Below are 19,725 nucleotides of genomic sequence, written 5' to 3' on the forward strand. Positions count from 1 at the left end.
TTTCTTTCTTTCTTTCACCGAGTCTCACTTTATTGGCCTTGGTAGGGCAATAAAGCATCATAGCTCATAGCAACCCAGCAACCTCCAACTCCTGGGCTTAGGCAATTCTCCTACCTCAGCCTCCAGAGCAGCTAGGACTACAGGCGCCCGCCACAACACCAGGCTATTTTTTGTTGCAGTTTGGCTGGGGCCGGGTTTGAACCCTCCACCCTCCATATATGGGGCCGGCACCCTACTCACTGAGCCACAGGCACTGCCCTATATTCATTTCTTAATAGTTTTGAAATGTATCATTGCAAAGTTCTGGTTTTCTCTCTTTTGGAGCTGGGACTTCCTGTTCTCCTGCCCTGAGAATGCCATGGTTTCTGGCTCTTCTACCAGCATGCCATTGGCCCCAGACCCCAGGCTCTCCAGCGTTCAGCCTCCAGCTATGGTTACTGTTGGCTTCCTTGAAGCCTTTGGACTGCCTCCTGACTCTCAGCTTGCAGAGGTCTATTTTATGCATAAAAGGAGGCAAGAAAAGCTTTATCTTTCTCTGCTGCACCCCATGTAATGAAAAGATTACATAAAATTTGGATTCTGTCAAAAGGCCATACTGGAGAACCAAGGAAGTCACAAGTTTCCTTAAGGCCACAGGTTCCCCACCCAGGATTGGGGCTTCTTCTGTGCTAAGGCCTTCTAGATCCTCTGATTTATTTATTTAAAGTTTTTAGAGGCAGGGTCTCCCTCTGCCACCTGGGCTGGAGTGCAGAGATACAATCACAGCTCACTGCAGCCTCCAACTCATGGGCTCTAATGTTCCTCCTGTTTCAGTCTCCTGAATATCTGGAAGACATATGCACTACCATCCCCAGCTAAGTTTTAAAAATTTTTTTGTAGAGACATAATCTTATTATGTTGTTCAGGCTGGTCTCAAACTCCTGGCCTCAAGTGATCCTCTTGATCCCATGCTGGGACTTCAGGCTTAAGTGTCTTTAAATATATCTCCATCCTCTGGATCTCATGATCATTTTTTAACAGATAAGAAAACTGAGGAATGTTTAAAACTGAGTGCTCCAGTTCAAGGAGCTCCTCAGTACCGTGGCTGTGACTGACTGTGGCAGTTTTATGCTCTCATGGACCTCTAGCAGACACTGCCTTTTTCAGAGTTTAGAGCTAAATCTCTGAAAACATATTTGCTATAAAATATTCTTCCTTGAAAAAGGACCTGTAGACAACTCCTTGACATGGTGAACTGCTCTGGCTGGCTGTGCTGACCACATAAACACACTGCCCAGGGCTGGTGTCAGGCGCTAACCCCTAGCATTGCTCACTCCAAGAACCTTCAAGCTGGAATTGTCCTCACTACCTGAACCTCCTCCTGCATCTGCCTGCAAGGTGACCATGTTGACAGCTGGCTCTGTTTGTCTTCTCACCTGTAAAAGAGTAACATTTGTGTGGCCCTGAAACACACCTAAGAGCCTTCAAGTTGTTACTTGGAATGTGCATATCTTGGCCTTTTCTTTTGCTAAAAAAATAAAATAAAGAAATCATCACAAACCTAAAGCTGTGACAAACTTTCTGGTACTTCAAAATAAATTTAAGGAAGTTGCTCTTTTTTTTATAACTGTAGTCATTTCTCACTTACCTAAAATCAATAGTTAGCCACTACTGAAGTAATCACACAGTTCCGTGGTTTCTCTCAGGTGTCTAGAAGGCCGGGGACTCCTGTTCCTCAGGTGGACCCTGGGGCGCACATGAGAGGCTGCGCTGATGTCACAATGCTGCCGGAGGCCTCACTGTGCTGCCTAGGCCCACACCGTCAGCGCCTGCTCCGCGCTCTTCCAGCATCCCTTATTTTCTCCTTATTTCTATTTTAAAGGCACATACCACCATGCATAAAATTATCAAGATAAACGGCTCTGCTATCATGAAAGCCACTGCTATAATAACAAAATGTGCTATGTGGACATTTCTCCGTGTGGGAGTTGTTGGGGTTGCGCTGTCTCTGCAGACGCTGCCCCATGTGGCCTGAGTTCAGTGACTGAACCCTCAGGCAATTCTGCAATGGCATCTTGTATCAGAATCTGGCAAGAGTTGGGGTTTTGGGCTCAACACCTGTGGCTCAAGTGGCAAAGGTGCCAGCCATATACACCTAAGGTGGCGGGTTCAAATCCAGCCCGGGCCCACCAAACAACGATGATGGCTGCAACCAAAAAAAATAGCCAGGTGTTGTGGTGGGCACCTGTGGTCCCAGCTACTTGGGAGGCAGAGGCAGAAGACTCGCTTGAGCCCAGGAGTTGGAGGTTGCTGTGAGCTGTGATGCCACAGCACTCTACCCAGGTGGACAGCTTGAGGCTCTGTCTCAAAAAAAAAAAAAAGAGTTGGGGTTTTGATCCGTTGAGTCAGATGTGCTGGGAGAAGTCATAAATGTTAGGCCTTCTGGTAGGTATCCTCCATATGAGGCAGGCCAAAGAGAGCACAAGAGGAGACTAGGGAGCCAAGCCAACTGGGCTTGAATTCTTACTCTTCCAACTTATTAGCCCTTGAACCAGGCAAGGCACTGATCTCTCCACACCGTGGCCCTCTCATGGGCAGAATGTTGATCTGAAGCTCTTGCACAGGCCCTGCTGCTCAGCTGCTGGGAAGTGCTGGGCCTTCGCCTGCTGGTCTGTCCTGTCAGAGGAACTCTGAACTCTTCTCGAGCCTGACCATGGTCTTCCCTGGTAAGAAGGAAATACACTAAGCTCCCCTAATTTAAGGCAAGGACGGAAATGCAAAATTAAGCATCTAAAATCCTCATGTACTCACAATTTTGACATTCATTTTCCCAGGAAGTGGGAACTAAAGTGAACTCAAGAATATGTCATGGATGTATGTTCAAAGGCTCCCTCTGGGCTATGCAGCCTTTCCAGTTTTCTGGGAACAGAAAGTTTCCTCAGGTCTCAGTGCTGAAACTCCAGGGACAGCTGTTACCTTACTAATGTCCTGAGGCAGGTTCCCCAGGACATCCTGGAAGGGGTCGTCCAATGTGTGAGTGCTCCACCTGGAGGTGCTTCTGGAAAGGGATCTCCAAGGTCACTTCCAGCCATAACAGTGTGGCGCAGGTTGAGTGGGTCCCTGCTGTCAGCACCAGCAGATGCCCACAGTTCTCAGTCACCTAGAATAGGAATGGTGTGAGGCACCGGAAGGCACTTTGGAAACACTCTGAAGGCTAATGCTCCAGTCTTGACTTGCCAAGCAGGTTGAGAAAACAGCAGGATCCTCAAGTGTTGATAACATCTCTCCTAGCCTGAGCCTGCTGTGTGCCTCCAAGGGCGGGTCTGTGAACAGCTCTCAGGGTCACTCAGAAAAAGCACTGCCTTCATTTCCTGGGCTGGCTTTGGGTTTATTTGCTACATTGACTCTTTTTATTCTCTCCCTAAGTCTGAAAAGAAGACTGCTTCTAAAACCCAAAGGCCGGCATGCAGCCCCTACCTAGGACCTTCTGACTGACAGAGCTAATTCGATGCCAGGGTAAAGGACCTCCAGAGATTAAAATAAAACAGAAAGAAAAAAAAGCCATTTATAACTTACATGTTTACTTTCCCTGTTGCTTGATTCTTTTTATATGCTTTGGACTTTGAGTTCCATTTATGATTCAGACAGATTGGCCACCAAATTGAAACTGTGAACCAAAATGGTTATATAAATTCATAAATCTGTCTCATAGAGTCACTCACTACTTCCTCCCTTTCTCCCTCTCTTCATCTTCATCATCTCGCTCATTCTCTTTCCTTATTGAATATCAGTGCCCCTGATAAAGTGTGGCAGGAGCTGGGCTCACCCTTGGCACCTGCCTGTGGGTGATTCTGCTACTATGCAGTGACAGCCTTGGTTAAAGTCACATTGCTCGGGGCACAGGTATTCTGATACCACAGAGTGGATAGTGGGGCTTTGGGTCTCTAAATTCCGTAATTTCCTGTTCTGGTACATGTAATTATGAGTCCTACTTAAACTCAAAATTGAGTATTCCACAGGGTATACTGAACCAAGTATCCAGATCCTTCCATACCTGGTCCTGTGGTTTAGCTTCTCACTTTTTAAGGAAAGTGAGACTGAAAGGAGAATAGTTATTAACAGTTTGACACATTCTCTCTTAAAGGCAAATTCACATTCTGACTTAAAGGCCGAATAGTTATTAACAGTTTAACACATTCTTGCCTCAGAAAGCACTCTAATTTTAATGACAGTCATTAAGGAAAGAACACAAAGGTAATCAATGGTAAAATCTGAGGGTCATAGCAGAGATAATGGGGAAGTCATTCCTGACAGGAGCACATTTCTGGTGTTTCCATGTTCCTCACATCAGCTGCTCCCTGCTACTTGCAAGACTAGAGTTACAAAAGTGCCTGAGACAAGCAATTTCCTTCTTGTTTAGTATTTTCAACCCAGAATATCTAAATATTACACAAATCTATTTGCTTCATTAATGTACATACAAAGTTTATATACTTAACCACTGTGTAAGCCTTCAGGTTTACCTGAGAAAGGAAAAGGCAACTGTGGCTATCCCCTGGGGCAGAAGCTTTACCACATAGCACCTCAGCTACTTCTCAGTGACCAGAGTTTCTGTAGGACTGGGGCTTTCGTCCATGTGCTTTGTGGACACACGGAGGTACTGTATTTGTTCTGCTCAGGAAGGCCCATCTTTGGGCCTGGCACAGTCAGTGCAAGAGAAGAGCCTGCTCCTTCCTCACCTCTGCCCAGGCTGCCCTGAGCATACTGAAAGCACCTTGAAAGGAGCAGAGTTCACCTCACGTGATGAGCTACTGAGAAAGGGTACAAACCATGCGTTCACTTGTACCTTTGTGCTCATTTGCCAGTAGTATTTTTTAAACAAAACATTAAGAAAAATCTTTTTAAGCAGAAGGCTGAAAAATAATTAGAGAAAAGCAAAGTGCTAAAGATTTAATACTGTTTTTACTGCATTTCAAGTTGGGAAGTTCAGGTGTCCTGCAACTGGTGTGGCTTAGTCTGGCAATGCTTTCCTCATTTCTGCTGATAATCTGATGAGATGGTGTCCAGAAGAAAAGAAGAAACAAAAGATTTGTATAACTATTCATATTCTCATTATTTTATTTTATTTATTTATTTATTTATTTTTTTGAGACAGGGCCTCAAGTTGTCCCCCTGGGTAGAGTGCTATGGCATCACAGCTCACAGCAACCTCCAACTCCTGGGCTCAAGCGAGTCTCCTGCCTCTGCCTCCCAAGTAGCTGGGACCACAGGCGCCCGCCATAATGCCCAGCTATTTTTTTTGTTTTTTGGTTGCAGCCATCATCATTGCTTGGTGGGCCAGGCTGGATTCGAACCCACCACCTTAGGTATATGTGGCTGGTGCCCTAGCCACTTGAGCCATAGGCGCCAAGCCCATATTCTCATTTTTAATTTCTTTTGCTTTGTTAAAATTCAAGTCAATTTAACAAATGATAAAAGTACTTTATTTCTTTAATAGAGAACATACAATATTGCACTCCAGTTGCAATAGTGTAGTGTATAGAAAAAACTCTATTTAGAAACTGTGTCAGCTGTGAGCTGTGATGCCACAGCACTCTACTGAGGATGACATAGTGAGACTCCATCTCAAAAAAAAAAAAAAAAAGGAAGAAAAAGGTATATCTGTCAGCCTGCAAAGCCTCCAAAAATGTGTACCTGGGACTTCCTGGGAAACAAATCACTATAGTAGTGAATACTTTATGGAGTGCCAAGCCTTCTACTCATAGTTAAAAGATGAAAGTTCAAATAAACAATATGTACATGTACAAAAACGATGACCATAGACAAAATAATTTAAAACTATACTGACAAGAACTAAAACCACATGAAGTAAAGGAAGACTATCTGAAGACTAAAAACTGTGTAAAAATAAATATGTAAGTAACTCAAAGACCAACTCTAACAATAAAAGTTATAGAAATAAAAAAAATTAAATACACAGAATATATTCAAATGGAATGGTTTATAAAGTATGACATCACTGAGAAACTCACTTCTTTCTCTCCATATACTTCTGTAGTGATTTTGTTCTTGAAGACATATGTTTTGATAAAATATGGTAAGTTTTGAAACAGTTGGCTGAGTAACACACCTTTTTTCTTTTTCTGAGATAGTCTGACTCAGTGTCGCTGGTGTAGAGTGCCATAGTGTAGCTCACACCAATCTCAAACTCTTGGGCTCAAGTGATCCTCTTGCGTCAGCCTCCTGAGTATCTGGGACTATAGGCACCCTCCACAATGCCCAGCTTCTTTTAGAGATGGGGGCTTGCTCTTGCTCAGATTGGCCTGGAACTCCTGAGCTCAAGGGATCTGCCTGCCTTAGCCCTCCAGAATACTAGGATTATAGGCATTAGCTGCTGCACCCAACCTGCTAATGAATTTTCTTTGAGTGATACAAAATTCCTCTCAGAAGGTTCAAAATCTCAATCTGGTCATCTTGGTGTCATGAGTAATTTCAGAATGAAGGGTTCCAATAAGCCCTTAACCACATTCTGATCCTAGTTTCCCAGCCACCCAGAGGTTGTTCCTTTTAAAAAAAATACTCCCTTTGGGTGTATTGGTGCCAAATTTGGGATGATTATGTGACGTGCATAGGTGTGAAGGAGGAGCTCCCACCTAAGATGCTATGTCCCGTGCTCTCTAGGAAGTTGGGAGCCACAGAACTGTGGAGCTCACTCTAAGTGGTGCTGCAGCAAAGTGGGTGCCACCACTGGTCTGACCAGAAGGAGTGCCCAGATTCTCTGCCAGCTCTCCAGAAACTGTCCAGGTACAAAAAAAGGTGTCATTTGGCAGTGCCTCAATTCTAACTCATCTTTTAATGGGGACTTCCACATGCCTACAACCCAAATAGAGAATGGCATTAATAAAATGACTTTGTACTTCCAAGTGATTTTAAAAGTGCTTTCTGATTTGTTACATGAGATCATCAGTTGCATAGTTTAGGAGTTAAGTATAATTCACCATATAGGAATGCTTTGGAAACATGCATGTGTGTGTGAATGTGTGCTTACTCTTTGTTGGCTCTGATTACTTTGATTCAAATGGTGCCAGTCAGCCCCAGATGGGCATAAGGAGCACATACCAAGCATTTACACTTGTTTTTCATGCTCTTTGCATTTAAAAAAAGATAAATTTTGGCTCGGTGCCCATAGCACAGTGGTTACGGCACCAGCCACATACACTGAGGCTGGCAGGTTTGAACCCGGCCCAGGCCAGCTAAACAATAATGATAACTGCAACAAAAAAAATAGCCAGGCGTTGTGGTGGGTGCCTGTAGTCCCAGCTACTTGGGAGGCTGAGGCAAGAGAATCACTTAAGCCCAAGAGTTGGAGGTTGCTGTGAGCTGTGACCTCTACTGAGGGCAACATAGTAAGACTCTGTCTCAAAAGAAAAAAAAAATTAGGGTTAAAAAGATAATCCTAGAAGTATTTCCAAACAGCTTTCCAGATGCCCCCTGAAAGCAAGGATAAATCCACTTTAAATAAGTAGAATGTCTCTTGGTTATAAGTCAGCAAATTTTCATTATCTGTGTTTTCCATATTCTCAGTAGCATTTCAAACCTTCTGAAACAACTTAAGCTTTGTCCGTGGTGCTTTATTCCTGGGTACAGAGGCACTGGACAAATAGCCCTGGGGTCCCAAGTCACCTGACACACTCCAGTAGTCCATACCATTGGGAATTCTTGCTTCCTATGGAGTTAAAGAAACAGTGAGTCAACCCCAATTCAGGCAAAACTTAGAAGACTATACTACTAAGTCTGAGCCCTATAGTATCTAGTTCTGTGACATTCTCTGAATTTTAAAATATCTAATTTTTAATAGAATGACTATCATCTGCTTTCTTTGTCAGAAGAAATCTCCCTCTCCCAGCAGCCCTTTTCCTGGGCTTTCAAAATTTCTCTTTACCTCAAACTACTCACAGTCAGTAAAGATAACTTTTTTGAATGTTGGTAAGGCCAGTGCTAACTGCTAGAGTCAGACAACAGAACAAGGCAGACAGTCCAACTAAATATTTGAAAGCAAACTGATTCTTCTCTTTTCAAATACCATATCTCTTGAAGGCCCAGTGCTGGCCAGGAGACAGGGAAAGGTGGCTACTCAAACATGTGTTCACCTGAAATGGGCTCCCCAATGCAACTACAGAGCTTTGCAGGGTCATCAAAGGAGCATAAAGCCCTGAGTGTCCCCAACTTATGTGTTCTATATGACTACAGTATCTTTGTATAATAAATGTGAGGCAGGATTCTGTTCCAGGAGCTTCAGTGGGTTTCTTCAGGCCTTCCCTCCCTCTGTTCCTCTCTTCCTTTTTGGATAAGGGTAATGTAAAGATAACTGTGGAATATCTGAATATTTTTGCCATGAAATTAAACAACATTTATCTCTAATTATCCCAAAGGACAAGTTACCATTCTTTTCTGACAATATTAAAAAAAACAATTTACTTATTTTATGCAAAACAGAAAACCAGAAAGACATACATTTTGGCAAGTCCCCAATTTGACTAATTGAATGACAGGAAGATGACTAAACCCAGGAGACAGAAGAGCAATCTTTGTGAATTATACTCTGGGAAACAGAATATGAAAATTACCCATATGTAACTGTCTGTTACTCATAAATCCCCAGTGGACTTGCATGCAGATTCTATGAGTCATTCTCCAGGTCCGATATCCTCAGTTTTGAAAAGTAAACACTTTTACCCCAAGGGGTAAGAAACTCATAAGCTGATTATTTAGTTCTAGATTAGATACCTGCATTATACTTTATAAATCTCTACCTACCAAGGGGACAAAAACCTATATATAAAATATATTTGTTTTCTCTTTCATTTAGAAGATCTACCATTGTTCATCTTAAATTTTTTAAATTTTCAATAAAATCCTAAACTGAATCCTTACAGATTTCATCAAAAAAAGGATAGCTTGAATTCTAGCTTTTATATCATCCAGAAGCTACAGATCTAGTCTCAGAACAGGTGACTCCAGTGCAGAGTATCAGAGGCTCACCTCACTGACCAAGTGTGCACCATGCTGCTGGTGTCACTGTGCCATGTGGGCTTTGGGGGTCGGCACATCTTCAGAGGGAACAGCAGTGTTTAGAAGTGGTGAGGTGTGAAGGAGGTTTGAGCAGACATTGTCCCAGCTAGCTGGAGAAGGGCCAGGGAACTTATTTCCTTCTCACAACCTTCCCAGCACCCAGGCATCAGGTCTCTGCCTAATGGGACACTATGATTGAGTCTTGAGGAGTAAATTTGTAATATAAATTTTTATATTGCTGGTGTCCACCATACAATACCATACGAAAACTGAGACAGGTTCTGGGTGACTATCCTCTGCTAAGAGCAACAATGTGAAACTTCTTGGAAGGCAGGGACACTGTGTCCTGCTTAGAACAAATGGGGCTAAGATGGAGGGAGAGAAGGTGAAAAACAAGCCAGGGAGTCCTTGTTCTCTTGTCACTTTGCCCTCCATCCTTTCTCAAATCTGCCCTCCCTTTCCTCTCACTTCAACTACTTTTGTCATAAAAGTGAAAGTTTTCACAGGCTAACCAAACATCTTATATTTTTCATAGGTTCAAATCTAAGAGGACTTTGGGAAGGCTACTTCATAGATCCTAAGTTCTCTTTCAGGTCACTGTTCTGACACTGGCATGCTAGAGACAGGGGTGGGCCTGGGTCTGGAGGGGCCACTCTCATTTTTATGTTGTCAGGTTTTATTTGGTTTGTTTGTCAACTTCTTGACACACCACTATTTATACCACTTACTGGTTGCACATGCTCTGGCTGCCTGGAAGAAATGTATTCATAAACTTACCTTGTATGTGTACATGATCCAATAGATGGGGGTGTTTTATTTCCCTTTTCCAGGTTCCAGTTATGGAACACAGATAAGCAGATTATCACTACACAGAATATAAAATGTAGAGGTCAGAAATCATCCACCATCCTCTTTATTCTATGGATCAAGGAAGCTTGGGGTACAGTGCCAGAGTCACCTGCTAACAGAAGACAGGCCCCCCTCTGCTTTGGTGCTCCATAGCCAGAAGGTATCTCTTCACCCACCATGCCCACTCCCCCAAACCTTCCACTACATGTTCACAACAGCATCGCATTGTGAGAATGCCCTTCACCCATCTCCAAGTCCAAAAGACAATTTGTGAAAAACACAAATTAATGTTTTTTTTTTTAAAAAACTGACTCCCTATATACATTCTTTGGAGACATAGGCTAGCAGAAAAAGCAAATCTTCTATAATTTAGAAGGAAGAACTTAAGTCCTGAGCTTTCTGAGTTCAAGAAAAATAAAGAATTCCCCTCCTCTTGTTAATTTTCAATTTAATTTTAGAAATAAAATCTTCAAATGTCTTGTGGCAGCTCTACACAGTTCTACAGGCTGATGCAGTGTCTGTCAGTAGTTTATCTCAATGGCAGACAAAATAATTTAATCTCATAATTTAGCAAGTTGTCTTTGAAGGGCAAGAGAAAAAAAGGTGTTGCATTGTTTAAATTCTTGGTTCTCAAAGAGAACCCTGCAAAATGCCCTCACTGCAGGGAAGAGGGGGTGACAGTGCATATAATCACTCCTCAACAAAAAGAGCTTGAGGTCAACTCTGGGCTACTGGCTATTCAAAGGGAAGTTAGTTCCTGTAAGCATCACCAGAGGCAAATAAATTGTAGAATCACAGCAGTTCAGAACTATGAAACATTGGTTACAATCCAGTCCAATTCCCCCAGTTTAACAACTGAAGCTCTCAAAACAATTTAAACAAAATTTAGCTAAATAAAGTTTTTTTTTTTTTTATTGCTATATGAATGCCAAAGTTTTGACAAGGTGCTATAGAAAAGTTCTGTCTCTTTGGTAAGAGCCCCAGCAAAGTACACAGAGCCTCCCTATGGGGAGGTGAGACAGCAGCTGCACAGGGCTCCAGGCCTACCAGGCAGCTGACTCCAAGGTCAGGGCTCAGGCTATTTTCAGCACAAGAAATAATAAAGACAGGGGTGTAAAGCTGCTTGCTGACAGGATTTTACAATTCGGATTTCTATTTCCACAGTGATAAGCCAGCTGGGACAGTGTTAACTTACAGACTACCCTTCCTGGTGGTTGGACGCAACTGGAGAGGGCACTCGGCCTGCAGGTGCCACGACTGCTGCCTCCTCTTCTTCAGCTATGATGGCTCAACTCCTAAGCCTCTGTGTGCCAAAACTCGTGGGTCCCTTCCAACTTAGCGCACTGAATTCTAAGTAACTAGCCACATCCACTAGTCACCAAGCCCTCATCTGTGCGCGTGGATGGGCTTCCCAACCTAGCTTTCTGGGCGCGCACCGCGAGTCCCGCCGGCCCCTGTAGCCCCTGGCTGGGACTCTCCTTGGCCTTCTTACACGTGTACAGCCACTTGATGATGCGGGCGTTCCTCTCGATGACGGAGGTGGTGCTGGGCACCTGCTCCATCAGCTCCTCTTCCTGCAGCCCATTTTCACCTCCGCTGCTGTGCCGGGAGAAGCCGCTGTCGGAGGTGGCGACGCTCACGCTGCGTACCTTGAAGCCTGCAGGGTCCGACCCCACGGAGAAGTTCTCCCTCCCAAGAGTCTCCACCACCTCAGGGTCCAGACCGCAGTACTGGAAGAAGGTGTCAAACTCGGCCAAAGCCATGGAGTAGCGGGAGCTGAGGTCTGACTGCGAACGCCGCAGCCCCCCACGCCTGGTCACCGGCGGCCTGGGACAAGGGGGCGCAGCTGGAACCCCGGCGGTCGCCGCACTCGGTGGAGCCAGGCCCAGAGTCTCAGAAGGCTCGAGAGCAGCTAGGGATTCGGGAACCCTTGAGGGGCCAAGCTTGGTCCGGGCGGCCTCCCCGCCCCTGGCCTTGCCCTCCTCTCCCACTACGGGCGTCTCGGGGGACACCGGCGCCTTGTCCTTGCCTGGCCCCTGGAAGAGCTTCTTCACCAGGCTTGCTCTGGAGCCGTCGGCGCCGGGTCCTCGCACGAACTCGCATTTCTGCCGGTAGATGACGAGTGAGTCCGGTCTCAGAGGCTTCCGCGCAATAGTCCTGCGCACCACTGGACCCGAGGCGCGAGCCGGAGACCCGGGGTCGTCTCCCCGCCCGGTGATCGCCACCGGGCTGCTGGTCTCGGAAGCAGAGCTCCGGCCAGCCCCTGGTCGACCCCGCACGTACTTGGCACGATCTGCCGCAAGCCTTTCCACCGCGCTCCTGCGTGCTGGCCGCGCTGTATCCAGTTCCTTGGAAGCGTCAGGATTCTGGAGAAAGAGCCGCTCGCTTGGTGGCGGGTCCAGGGCCGCCTGGGCGCGCATTCCTGCGGGGGATAAACTTGCCCGAACTCCAGGTCCCGCGGAGACGCGCTCGGGTTGCAGCGTCTGTCAGTTCCGAAGTCCGTGTTGGGCTGGAAACAGCGCCCGAGTGCCCTGTGACCCAAGTTCGGAGTTGGGGTAAACCTCAGTCTGCAAGGATTGGCCGCCCCAGTGGCCGCCCGGGCCGCTCCTCTCCGCCAGGCCTCACCCCTAGCCCCGGCCCCACCTCCCCGCCCCAAGCCTCCGCCCGCCCTCACCTTCTGCGAGCTACAGGCGTCCCCGCCCAGCACCTCAGCTCCTCCCTCTTCCTCACCTCCTCCCTCCCTCTCGCCTCCGGGTCTCGCCGCCTCCTCACCTCCAGCCCCAGGCCTCCACCTTCCCTCAAGTCCTGGCTGCGCAGCCAAGCAACTGGGCGGGGACGAACCCGCTCTGAAAGGGCGGCGCGCCTGTCCGGGGGCTCTTGGGGTAGTGGAGCCGAGGGAGGCGGCGCTCTACAAGCTCCAGGTACCAGCCGCTTCCTCCCCTACTCAAGGGTCCCAGAAAGTCACTGCTAGAAGCTGCATTTTCCGAGGGGAGGAGGCAGAATGAATGGGCTGCCCCCAGGCAGGTGCCTCACATCCTTTGAATTCTTAAAGTGACCTCCGCGTGCTTGAAAATCAATTGCCTAAGTCTCTACCCGAGGTCATATTCTTATTATCAGAGAGGAGTTAGGATATGAAAGGAAAAAAAACGCAGCCCTCATCTCTTCATCTGTGGGGCAGAAGGAACCCCGGAAGTCGTCAGGGACCCGGTGTGTACAGTCTCGTCGCCTGCGGCAGCAGGCGTGGCCAGGCCAGCGGCTTGCGCGGGTCAACCGGCTGGTGAGAGGACGCAGCTCAGTGGGTTTGGAAAAAGCCCAGAATCATTACTATGTTCACTGTAACCAAAGCATCTGGGAAACAGGTTTCATTAGGCAGCGAATCAGCATCGGAATGCTAAAAGTGTAAGAAAAATTTCCCAAATTCCGTTCTTGACACAGTTTGGACAAAACACTAAACATATCTGCCAGGCAAGTGAAATGCCCACGTCTCTCTTCCGAGAAGGCTAACTCCCGAACACGCGGCCCTTGAAAGGCTCTGGTCAAAAGCCCAGTGCAGCACAGCCATCTGGGGGCGGAGGGAAGGTGCAGCGGGCCGGGTCTGCTTGGTTTCCAGAAACAAGTCTAAAGTAGATCAAGGTAAGGCTGTGCCAAGCGGGCCTTGGAGATGTTTGGTTACTTTTTTATTTTTATTTTTTATTTTTTTTGATTGAATGGTAACTATGTACATTAATGCACTTCTGGGGTACAGTGTGGGGTTCTCACATGCAATCTGAAATACTTTCTTCAAACTGGTCAACACAGCCTTCATGTCATTTTCTCAGTTATTGTTTTAAAACGTTCACATTCTACTCTTAGAAAGATTCACTTGTACCCCTGTAAGATAAACCTCAGAAGTGATCTCTCCAATCCCCCTCCCTCCACCCATTCCCCCCTCCCTTCTCTCTCCCTCCTCCCCTTCTCCCTCCCCCCTCCCCTCATCCCTCCCCCCTCCCCATATTCTTAGGCTATTTGGTTATAGCTTTCATATAAAAGGTATAAATTAGTTTCATAATAGGGGTGTATACATTGGATACTTTTTCCTCCATTCTTGTGATACTTTACTCAGAAGAACATTCTCCAGCTCCATCCATGTGAACATGAAGGACATAAAGTCTCCATCCTTCTTAATGGCTGCATAGTATTCCATGGTGTACATATACCACAGTTTGTTGATCCATTCATGGATTGATGGGCACTTGGGCTTCTGGACAGCAGCCACAGGCAGGGCGCACATAACTTTCTTGGGTGGAGCACCAGCCCTCAGGGGGCTAATGCCGCTGAGGCTGAGACAAAGGCAGTGGGCAGGCAGAGGCTAGAATTGACACCTGAGTGTAAAGCTGAATGCAAGCTCTGATTTACGCAGAAATCTAGCTGGACAGAAGCCTAATTTAAACACGCAAGGCTCCCTTGCCAAACTCAGATTTCTGGCTGATTTTGCCAGGTAAACCCTGGGAGCAGTGGCCTACTGGAGTGAATAGGGCCACAGACCTGGGGGATTATGTTTGGTTCCTTTGAGCTGTGGCGAGGCTAATCCCATAGTTAAGGGTGGAAGCACAAGGAAGCAAGTCTTCTGAGAACCTAGATAGCCTCCTTGGAAACTGTTAGAACCAGAGGAAACGGACACTGTTCCCGTAGGCCAAGTAGAACTAGGAGAGAGGGAGGGAGAGAGGGAGAGAAAGAGAGAAAAGAGGAGCAGGTGAGAATGAGAGAGATGCTTAAGCAAGATTGTTAGACATAAGAACAGCATATAAAAATCAACAGTGTCCATAGGCACTAGCAATAATCAAGAGATATTTCATGTAATTAGAAACAAAATTTTAACGTTTGCTTAATGGAACTTGACAAACAATTCAAAAAATTATTTGCAAACATAAAGGTTCAATGCATTATCTAAAAATATGATAGATATTAGCCACCCCTTAAAATGTGGTGAATCTAAATTTAGATGCAATATGTTCCATTTTATATTGAAGGAATAGTATTTTGTATATTTTTAATTGAATACAATATTACAGGTTATTAAAAATTTAAAAATAGTAAAGGTATAGAAATAGGAAAATTTTGAAAATATTGAAACAAGTAGAAAGATTTTTGTTTGCCAAGAGATATCAAAGACTTACTATAAAATTATAATAACAAATTGAGTATGGTAGTGTTGCAGAGATAGAGAAATAGATGAGCAAAAAAGTAGCCTCAAATTATTTATAATATAGGGATCATTTAAAGTCAGCAGCAGAAAGGTAAACTATCATAAAAATGGTTTAGGGACAATTGTCTTTCTGAACAGAAAAGTATGGTTATCTTTATCTTACAACAAATATAAAAGTAATTCAGAGAAATCTGACAATACTATTGACTTAAAAACAGAGAAATGGAAACATACACTTTTGGATGAGTGTGAATTGCTAAGTCACTTTTGAGAATCATTGTGCACTATCTAATAACTTTGAAGATGAAAGTACTCTGCCACTTAGCAATTCTAGTTTTAAGTATATTCCCCTAATTACATACATGTACACAAGGAAAGTATGACATATGTATGTTCACTGAATCATGCATTTCAGCAACTCAACTGTTGGTAAGTAAATGTAACAATAAATTCTGAATGTTTATGCAACTAATACACTAAAACAGCTAACATGAATGACCTAGATTCATATATGTGGACTTTGATAATTCTGAAAAACAATGTTGAATAAAAACATAAGCCACTGGCCAGTGCCTGTGGCTCAAAGGAGTAGGGCACCGGCCCCATACACCAGAGGTGGTGGGTTCAAATCCAGCACCAGCCTAAAACTGCAAAAACATAAGCCACAGAATATAATGCAAATTTTCATATCCAAATAAAAAGAATAGGCAACTATGTTGTTTTGCATACTCAACTATGAGGAATTGTATAGAATTATGGTATGAATATATACCAAATCATTATGCAATTTCCTTTGGGGAAGTGATTGGAACAGAAAGTCCCATATTAGTTCCAATATTTACTTTCAGGAAAAATAGATTTAAAAACAAATATGTAAAAATGTACATGTCTTTCTCACAAGTTCTCTCTCTCCCAGAATAAGCCTTTAGTATAAAAGTTCATGCATCATTTGTTAATTTTCTTTTTCTCTGTTCACTTAAAGTTGAAATTGGTGATATGGGCAGGTCAAATGTCTAAAGAAATATGTGAGAATGTAAATATTATTGTAAATCTGGGGTGGATATGATAGTTAACATTTTAGCATGAACACATTGGAAGATGGAAGTTTCCTGCTATACAGAACTTCAGGGACAAAGGCTTCAAATGAAAACAATTGGAGGGTTAGGGAAATGACAAATTGGCTATAGTAACAGGTAAAATGAAACATTATTGTAATTAAGACTTAAAAAAACTAGTCAACCACATATCAGGGATGGCTTTAAAGATCATGAATAGAAATCTACTTCTGATTTGATAAGCAAAAATATGAACAACTGAGGGATATTGTACCAATAGAACATTTCATTGTCAATGTTATCTAGGATAGTTGGAGTAGGGAGGGATTGAAAGACAGCAAGTGGACTGGAGAGTATCAGTGTTTATGTGTGTTGTAAAATAATGGCAGTGACAATGGGTGTGATGGCTAATTATATGTCTCAACTTGGCTGGACAGTGATGCCCAGATATGTGGTCAAACGTGACTCTGGATATTTCTGGGAGGGTGTTTTCAGATGATTGACATTCTAATCCAAGGACTTTGAGTAGAACAGATTTTCCTCTACACTATGAGTGGGCTTTTTCCAATTGCTTGGAGGACTGAATAGAACAAAGACTGACCTCTCCCTGAGCAAGGAGAAATTCTACCAGCAGACAGCCTTTGGACTTGCCAACTTCCATAATCATGTAAGCCAATTCCTTAGCATACGTCTATTTGTCTGTATATCCATACATAAATCCTATTAGTTATTTTTCTCTGGAGAACCCTAATAAATACAGTGTGATAGAGATGGAAGATTAAATAGTGAAGATTTTAGGATGTCTAAACCTGCAAAAGCAGGCAACTGGTTGAGTATGGAGGGAGAGAGGAAGAATAGAACTTGATGGGTTTTAGTCTATGTGACTTGTGGACTAGAACTATTTGTACAAGTTGAAAACCCAGTTGGAAGGGGTGAATATATAGAGAGAAGAGAATTAACTCAGTTTGAAACATCTTTGGTTTAGGTTTTAGTAATCAATTCAAATGGAAAGAGACAATAACCAGTTTTAATTGTGACCACAAAATTTAGTAAAGATGCCTGGGCAAGCAATACAATGGAATAAAAATAACATCTGAAATCATGGCAATGAAAGATATGTCAAGTAGAAAAAAGAGACTTTAAATAATAGAAGCAGAGAGACACATAGAGACTTCGAAACTAACACCAGTGTGGCCCACCATGTGCGCGGGGGCAGAAGATCAGGCCTGTGCCAAGGAGGGAATCAGATGAGAGAAAAGGTGACAAGCCATGGCAGCCTTGTGGAGCAGTGAAGATGAGTGGCTGCCTCTGGAGGCTCTGCTGTGGACACTCATGGTATAGTCTGATTGAGAGCAGAAGCTGGCTTATGCTGAGCTCATTAGAGAACAGATGAACAACGCAAAGATAGAAGGGTAGGGTCATTTTCCAAGTGTTTGATGGTAGAGAAAAACAGAAGGACAATAACCCAAAAGATGGTCAAAGAGATAAGCTACTTTGGGTGGTAAAAGGTACAGTTAGAAGCTATATTGAATCGACTTGTGGTAGAGGATATGACTGAGTGGGTAAAGCACATCTGTAGGTGGGAGAGAAGAAAAGCCAGTACTGAAAAAGGATTGATAATTCCAGAGAGAAAATAGTCTGATAAAGAGTTTAATTTGTCTTCAGATAAAACAAACCATAACAATCATTTTTACCATCTCAATATACACACTGTCTGGGGTAGTTTTAATAACACTCTTAGAAGAAATTTGAAGTAAAGGTAAAAAAGAGACTGAGATCTAGTTTATGTTATGATAGAAATTATTTAACTTTCTAGATAAACATACTTAACTAAAATTAAGATTAAAGTACATTTTGCAAACTAAAGATATACCTGGTTGTTTTCTAAATGGCATAATTAAATCAATTTTTAACCCCCCTGAAAACTTTAGATAAGATTCAACTATTGAAATCTCACTAGTTTATGTTATGGTAAACCCACAGGCACAATCAGATAAAATTTGATCTTATCCTAATTTCGTCGCAATAATTCTGGCTAAGGATCTTAGGAAACTCTTTTATAGTAGAGGAAATGTATTAAATTTTCAGGTATTCTTGTCTTTTATTTATTCTTCCTCTATTTTTAAAGAATGAATGAGTATAGAATGCCTATGTATTATTTACTAAGTTTCTCCCAACCCCCTTCAGTTAAAATTGACATGAATGGTGATATGGGCAGTTCAAGTGTCTAAAGAAATATTCTAACATGTGACCATTACCATATACCTACCAGAAACTAGGAAGACAAACATTCTCTATTGCAGGAACACAAATTTCCCTGTTGAATGCTCTTTAAAAGTAGTATTGAGGAGAAACTAGAAATCAAGTCATGAATCATATAGTGCATATGAGCTCTCTGCTGCCTACCCATGGTCATACTAAGATTCTAAATATCCTAAGCCAAGTCTGTAAAGTTACATTAAAATAAACTTACTGCTGAAGATGTTATCAAGATGGCTGGCTAGAGGCACTGAGAACTCAGCCCCTCAGCAAAGAAAGATTGAAACAACAAATAGATAACCACATATTGAATACAGTGACTAAGGAAGAACACCAGATTTCAGCAAGGAAGTGACAAAGACCCTCTGACCCACAAAAACTCAAGATGGCACCATTCAGAGGGAAGCAAAGCAGCTCATGGGGATTGGTTGAAAGCCAAGAGGGAATCTCCATTGTGGGAAAAGGATAAGTGGGAGATTCCCAGCATTCCACAATCCCACCAGAGACACCTGCAATTCTTGCTTCAGGAGAGCCCACAGCCCCCACACACCCTCAGTGCAGTGCAGAGAGCTGCCTGGAATCCTTGCAACTCCATTATTCCAAAAAAGGAATTGACACTGGATTTCCTCACTCCCTGGGGCCCAGGCTACTATAGTACATCACCATTTTGATTGCCCTCACCATCCCAAGGACCAAATAGCCACTGCATCTTCACATCCCTGAGTCCCTGGTGACATCTCATCACAATTACCTGAAGGGCTGCAGTGTTATTACACCAGCTGGATTCAGTAGTGCAACTATGACTTCAGAACACAAACCCACACAGGTGGTTCAGCACAGCAGGGAGGCTGCTCACTAGACACAGGGAACCAACATGTGCTTTCACCAGAGCCAGTGCTACCTGTTTGGAGCCCACACTTTCCCTGATAGTGACCTCACCCCTTCATCAGTGGGGCTATCATGTGCTTTTTTGTGTTACCAGGGACCCAGAGACCAGCTTGCCCAGGGCTCATCACCACCCCACCAATGAACCTGCCTCCTGTAGTGGTGAGGCCACCATGCACCAGGTACATCACTCAAGGGACCAAGGACTGGCCTGTCTGGTCAACAAAGTCATCCTACAGCCTCTACAAAACAACCATGGTGTAGACCACTCACACTCTTGCAGACACTGCTGACATTGATTACAACCAAAGAAATAGTAAAGAGAATACAATTCTGTGCCCATCCAGACGACAGCCAAAGAACCCTACACAGCTGACACCATAGAATATATCTATAGGTAAGTGTCTTTCCATATAAAATCTATTCCGTAAAATTGGAAAA

The 19,725-nt window shown here is 43.9% G+C and overlaps 1 protein-coding gene across 1 annotated transcript; it reads right to left on the minus strand.

Annotated features, from left to right (window-relative positions):
• Positions 1-9,948: 9,948 nt before the first annotated feature.
• Positions 9,949-12,427, minus strand: FAM110C (family with sequence similarity 110 member C). Its single transcript, XM_023518424.1, has one exon. The coding sequence runs from the start codon at positions 12,318-12,320 to the stop codon at positions 11,259-11,261; it is 1,062 nt and encodes a 353-aa protein (XP_023374192.1). The 5' UTR covers positions 12,321-12,427; the 3' UTR covers positions 9,949-11,258.
• Between the last annotated feature and the right edge of the window lie 7,298 nt (positions 12,428-19,725).

This window comes from Otolemur garnettii, unplaced genomic scaffold, assembly GCF_000181295.1.
Source record: "Otolemur garnettii isolate 467f Iridium unplaced genomic scaffold, OtoGar3 scaffold00139, whole genome shotgun sequence".
In the NCBI taxonomy this organism is placed as follows: Eukaryota; Metazoa; Chordata; class Mammalia; order Primates; family Galagidae; genus Otolemur; species Otolemur garnettii.

Bases quoted from the DNA above. Each gene is read 5' to 3' on its own strand.
- FAM110C (XM_023518424.1), bottom strand. From the start codon at position 12,320: ATGCGCGCCCAGGCGGCCCTGGACCCGCCACCAAGCGAGCGGCTCTTT.